Here is a 6,000-nt window from a genome sequence, read left to right as displayed (position 1 = left end):
ATAAAATCTATATTAACAAAACGCTAATATGGACTCTAACTTTCCCTATGCTGCGTTGTGTTGTCTGTGTCGCTGTGATTTTTGTTTACTTCCTGTCTGGTGAAATGGTTGCTACCAGAATGAGAAAAAACATTGGCCTGGATAGCGGTAAAACCTTTCCACACTGCTAGTTTTGCCTAGACATATGCTTTATTAGATCGAACTATTCAGTGAACGCAGTATTCTATAGTTGGGCTGCACTTCTGTTCAGATACTGCATTCTCTGAAGACTTTTTTTGTGCAGGAAATACAATTATTTTTGATGTTGTTCATGCAATGGTGAATGTTATTTAATAATGATAAAAGCCCACACAATTGCTGCAAGTGGTAGTCTGAACTAGCGGGAAAGTTTCCAACGTGCTTGCTGCACGCTGCATGTTATTGTAAACTGTAGGAGGTTTTATGAGGTAGATTTACTGCAAGTTTGTTATTAAACGGCCCAGACCAGCTCATCAATGTATTTAAAAAGTTAATCACGCACACCTAGTGGATACACATAGAGTGGCTACATGGCAACAGAGATACCATAATAGATGATAGTTTGTAGGACGTGAGGACGCCGAGGGAGATACCTTTTGCTGCAGCATAGGAGGAGAGAGGCTGGAGGGAGCCATGTGACAGCAGGCCGGATCTAAGGTTCGGGTGAGTATAACTTTATTATTTTAGAGCCGAAAATGAGCACTTAACCCTTGCAGTGCAGCATAGCCCCACTGCAAAGGTTAATAAAAAATGTCCTGCATTTCCTTTATGGCCAATTAGGTGCTTTTGATTGACAGGATGTGGACCGGCAGACGGGGCTTAGCTTAGAATTCAGGAAAGTTGGGCTTCTATAAAACAAAATAAGGTGATATCATAATAGCACACAGAGAAGGGTTTTCCGGCTGATGAAGAGAAAAGCATAAAACCGTAATACACGCTTTTAGAGGGAGGACTTTAATTTTTACATATTTAAAATGGCTTTTACTGGTTTGAGCTTTTATATATTTATGATCTATATACTTTGTAAATCTGTATATAAATCAGGACAGTTTGCTATAGTGATTATATTCACCCGGTCATTTTTCCTTTATCTCGTTGCACAGTAATTGTATTTTAGGCCTTGTTCTCATAGCTGCACCCTATAGAAGACACATCCCTCGTCCTGTTATTAGGGGAAATAACACAAATCAGATGGGGTTTCTTAACCTGCTTTTTTATCAATAGCTGATTTCTACTTCTGTTTGCAGGGAACCCATTGACCTAAGATTGCCACCTCATCCAGAAATGGTCTTCTCATGTTTACGGGGACCCTAACTGCCACTTTAGTGTTACTTGTTCTGCCTCTATATTTTGTTTTATGTAATCTTTTATAACCTAACAGATATCAGGAGGTTGCGGCAAAATTTATCCTTGTATTCTTCACAATATGCAATAAATGCTAAAAATATTCAGAGAAGAATTTACAAGGAAGTGCTGAAGGGTTACACTGCAATATAAAAAGTGTCAAATGTAGACCTAGTGTTTAATAGAGATCTCAGTGTTAGGGAACTTTTGTATTTCACTGTAGAATGGAGCATTGTTCCATATTCCCAAGCCCGTGTCAAAAATCTGAAACATAAAACAGATTCAGATTGATCTATACTAAACACATCGGTCCATATACATCCACCCAAGATTTTGGGAAGACTCCTAATATTTTTTTCTTTGCTTCAAAATAGTTTATGAGCTCATTCAGAAGATGTCTGACAACTTCTTTCTCTAAACTAATTTATGAGCTTTTACTGTCCTTGTCACGTACACAGTCACGGCATTCTACATTCCAAGCAACGGCACACTTTGCTCTCCCCTACACTTAGAAACTATTATAATACTGTATATGAAAACTAATGCACCTCAAAAACATTGGATAGACTGGAAGTTTTACCTGCAGACCTGAATATAAGTCTGTGGCAAGAAAAGAATGTGATCCCTTATATTTATATTTGACATTTACATATGCAAAGTAGAAAGCCAGGACTTTAATGCGATAAGAATGCTTGCATTTATAAAACCATGTCTCTTCATTATTTGAAGAGCAAGATGTTTGTGCAAAGTGCTTCTGCATTAAATTGTCTTATTCGATGAGAAAGCGCTTAGAATAGCGAGGACATTTAGCAACCCATAACAGCCACAAGAAGTATTCAGTTTTGTAACAAATTTAAATGGTTGTTATGGGATTCTGCACTTAAAACATTATTACCGCTTTGTGGACTGCCAAATTGTACAAGCTTGAAAAAATGTAATGTCTTCAACATAGACTCTTTGTGGTAAAACCAATTTGTACTTTTCAGGAATTACAAATGCCCTTTCTGTTGATCATTCTCATTACTTTGTTAGGTGTGGTGGTGTTTTTGCAGATTACAGTGTTGCTTCATCTTTATGTCTAGTATTGTCTGCACTCGTTGGAACTATTTATTTGAGGGGGCACAAAATAAAGAGTATCCATTCACTTTCAACTAGTGACACATATAAGCTGGCATCTGATTTAGCAGGCTTTACATGAAATAAGAATAAACTTAAGTGGATGAAGAAGATAGACTTAATTATAGAGTGCACAATAGGACATTGCATGTCTGAAGCATGTACAAAGTTTGTGCTTGTGCCTTCACAAAACCCTTTGGAGCATTGCAGATCCTTGGCCTCACCCCTTCCTCCTAATGAATGGCTCCAGAGAGGGTTCAATTGGAGCTCGAGTTCCATCCCTGGGTCTGTTTTGAGTTTAGATGAATAATGCAGATTTTTTTGTTGATTTGTGCATCATCTGTTTATTTTGCAACCAGTTGTAACAGTAGTTTTCTTGTTTTTCTTAGAACCGAGCACCTGGCTTAAAAATGACGACATCATGGAGTGATCGTCTCCAAAATGCGGCAGACATTCCTGCAAATATGGATCGCCATGCACTGAAAAAATATCGGCGTGAAGCTTATCACAGGTAAGGCATGTCAAAGCTTAGCTTGCTGGACTTACAATATGAAGACTGAGAGTACTAGGTAATGAGCGTCGCAATAAAATAAAGTCTTGGAAACTCCAAATTGTTGAACAATTACCACTTTGTTAGGGTATGGCTTAAACCCTTGGTTCTCAACTGGTGGGTCGTGACACAAAACTGGGTCGCGACCCCGTGTTCAGTGGGTCCTCGCATGCCTTCCACTGTTCTAGGTGGGAGGTTCCTCAGCCTTCCCCTAGTACTGTCAGTTCTCGCTCCAAGCAGCCGTTCAAAATATGCTGCCCAGTGCCGAGTGTAAGCTGGGGCGGGCTGGGGGTATGGACGCGAATTAGCTTCATCCATATGTGGATTGCTTACCGCTCCCTCGTGTGCCCTGTAGAGGTGCCTGGATCAGGGTGGTGTAACATTCTGGCTCCCGGCACCTTTACAGGGTGTGCAAGGAAGCTGTACAAGCAATGCACATATGGATGGAGCTCCATAACAGCACAGCAGCCCACACTGGACCCCAACCTGAGGATCCACTACAGTTCTCTTAAGATAGGCAGACTGGATGGATTTAAAAATTGCAGTGCGTGTGTGTGTGTGTGTCTGTTGGTGTTTTTTGAGGACCCATTCACACTAGTACAGTGCGTTAATTGCACAGTTCCGTGCAATTAACACACTGTACTACACAATCACACCTACCACGCGTTCTAGTGTAAGAGGTGCATTGCCATTTATTTGAATGGCACCCCAAACGCATCTCCCAGCCATAGTTCTATTGCCAACAGCGGAAAGTGTGGTACCACAATGCCATGTGTTCCATTCCATAGCAGCTTGGGTCACGACTTAATGACGGAGGACAAATGTGGGTCCGGAAGTTACACAGCTTGAGAACCACTGACTTAAACCATAGCCAATGCATTTTGGGGGATTAGGGTACCTCTTTCTTTAGGGCGTTTGTAGAGTTAGATCTGTTGGTCGATCTGTTGGCCGTGGGCATTGCAGTCTGTGTCCTAATATAATAATGGTGTTCTGGAGCATCTGTTGTGCCTGCAGTGGCTATGGTATGTTTATCTGTACTAGTATCTTCAAGTGGAATTCTTAAAGTGTATGCATAGCCACAACTTTTTTTTTTAGTTTTGTATTACGTTACAAAGGGTTAAAACCCCTGTCAGGTTATTGTTGTTATTGTTGTTGTTGTTGTTGTCCTGTTATGGAGATTCCTCTTTTCTTTCTGGCCTGGAGAGAGGAAATCTCTACAGAAAAGTCTATTTCCTCTACAATCTGTGATTTATTCATATATTACTATACAAAAATCAGACTGTTTACATATTTCACAAGAATCCTGGTCCCGGGATGGAAGTTAAAAATTACCTTCGTAGTTTCCTTGATCTGTAATTTTTGGGAGCATAGTAAATGGCTTCACACACATGTAATGAAACAATGAGTAATAGGTTTGCACTGACATCAAGTGGTTCAAAAACTCCACCTACATTTTTGACATGCTGAGCTGTCCGATCCATAAAACATGTTGTTGTTCTTCACTGCTATAAGAGCCATCATTTGTATGATGATATTGAACACCTTGATCTGTGCCTGGTTCTACTGATGTATCACATCACATCGACCCCATCAAGTGTCATCTCCAGAGAGGATAGTGAATTAATATGCCATTCTTTTTACCTAACATGGAACAGCCACCATCCATGTACGTGGACTACAGTGGTCATGATGCAGCACACAGGTATTGTGCCTCATACTGTTATGCCCACCTTCTTTATCATCATCCATGACTGTGGTAGTGATTTTTCATACCCGACAGACATTTGTGTATTTGATATTTTTTTTAACTTGGCATATAGAATATTAATCGGCAATGCTGCCTCATTTTGTAACGGTTTGGAAATTTAAATGCACCATCTTAGTGGCCATGGATTTCTGTTCTGATTTTATCTTGATCTTTTTTTATCCAATTCTTGTTTTGGCCTTTTTGGGAGCAAAGAAGATCACAGGAAAGTTTTGTTTCAGAAAATCTTAATTGGCTCATGGCAGCCAGACCGATACAGGCTTCCATTTCCCAACAGTCAGTTTTCATTGTAGGTTTGAATTTGATTGCTTGGTGTAAGGCAACACAGAAGACAGTTCTTGCCTCTGACACACTGAGGGGTGTAAAGTCTTCTCAATGTGCTTTACTGCCGGATGGGTTTCACAAGGGAAAAAGATAAGGAGAGGTTCCTTTTTTTTGTTTCTTTACTATAAATGTTTTTATTGTTTACCAATAATATATTTTATATGATAAGTAACGTATTTATGAAACAGACATAAGCTAGTTGTTTATTTTGTTCTTGACCTTCCAATTCCATATCGCTGACTTGTCGCACACTTTTTTACGTTCCATCATGTTTGCTTAATTGGACACAGACCAGCTCCAAAGATCTTATGTAATTTAACGATATCACTTTTGTAATAGTGTACACATTTCCCCAAATCACACAAAATACATTAAAATGTGATCAGTTTAATTGAAACGTTCTAAATTTTTTGATGTTTGAGTGATGACCTATATGTTCAAGTTCTTTGCTAAGTTTTAGCTAGGCTGTTTTTTATTTTTATTTTAGTTTTGACTTCTCAACCATTAAGCTAAATTCATTAGTGCGGAAGCTATGAAAAAAGCAGGAAGGAACATATAAAAATTAAATTAGTTGCCTTCATGGTGATAAGAACTGTTAAATTATACGGTAGAAAAGTGAGCAAGACCTTTTTATAGCGCTCAGCTTTGAGTTTTATGCCTTTATGAACACATACCACATTGGACTTGCAGCTGAATCCCGCAGTTGGCTGACCTTAGAGGAAGTCCTTTTAGGGAAGCCTCCAGCCTTGTGTAGATTCCCCGGTGTCGCTTTACTATTATGGTAGCATGCAATTTCCAATATAATCAAACAGAAAAATGTAAATAGGGGCCTGAGCAGTTGACTGTGACATTTTATTTGGGACTTAACACTTTTGCTAAGAGT

At 39.3% G+C, this 6,000-nt stretch overlaps 1 protein-coding gene across 1 annotated transcript in view; it reads left to right on the top strand.

Annotated features, from left to right (window-relative positions):
- NT5C2 (5'-nucleotidase, cytosolic II) overlaps nt 1–6,000 on the top strand; it is a 91,570-nt gene that overhangs the window by 33,604 nt on the left and 51,966 nt on the right. Inside the window, exon 2 of the mRNA XM_018553427.1 lies at nt 2,868–2,989. Coding sequence (XP_018408929.1) covers nt 2,889–2,989 — 101 coding nt within the window. The 5' untranslated portion in view covers nt 2,868–2,888. The remainder of the gene's footprint in view (nt 1–2,867; nt 2,990–6,000) is intronic.

This window comes from Nanorana parkeri, unplaced genomic scaffold (genome assembly GCF_000935625.1).
Source record: "Nanorana parkeri isolate BGI_ZX_2015 unplaced genomic scaffold, ASM93562v1 scaffold119, whole genome shotgun sequence".
Classification (NCBI taxonomy): Eukaryota; Metazoa; Chordata; class Amphibia; order Anura; family Dicroglossidae; genus Nanorana; species Nanorana parkeri.
The sequence above is the reverse complement of the archived record's forward strand: the minus strand, read 5'-3'. Positions and strand labels throughout refer to the sequence as shown.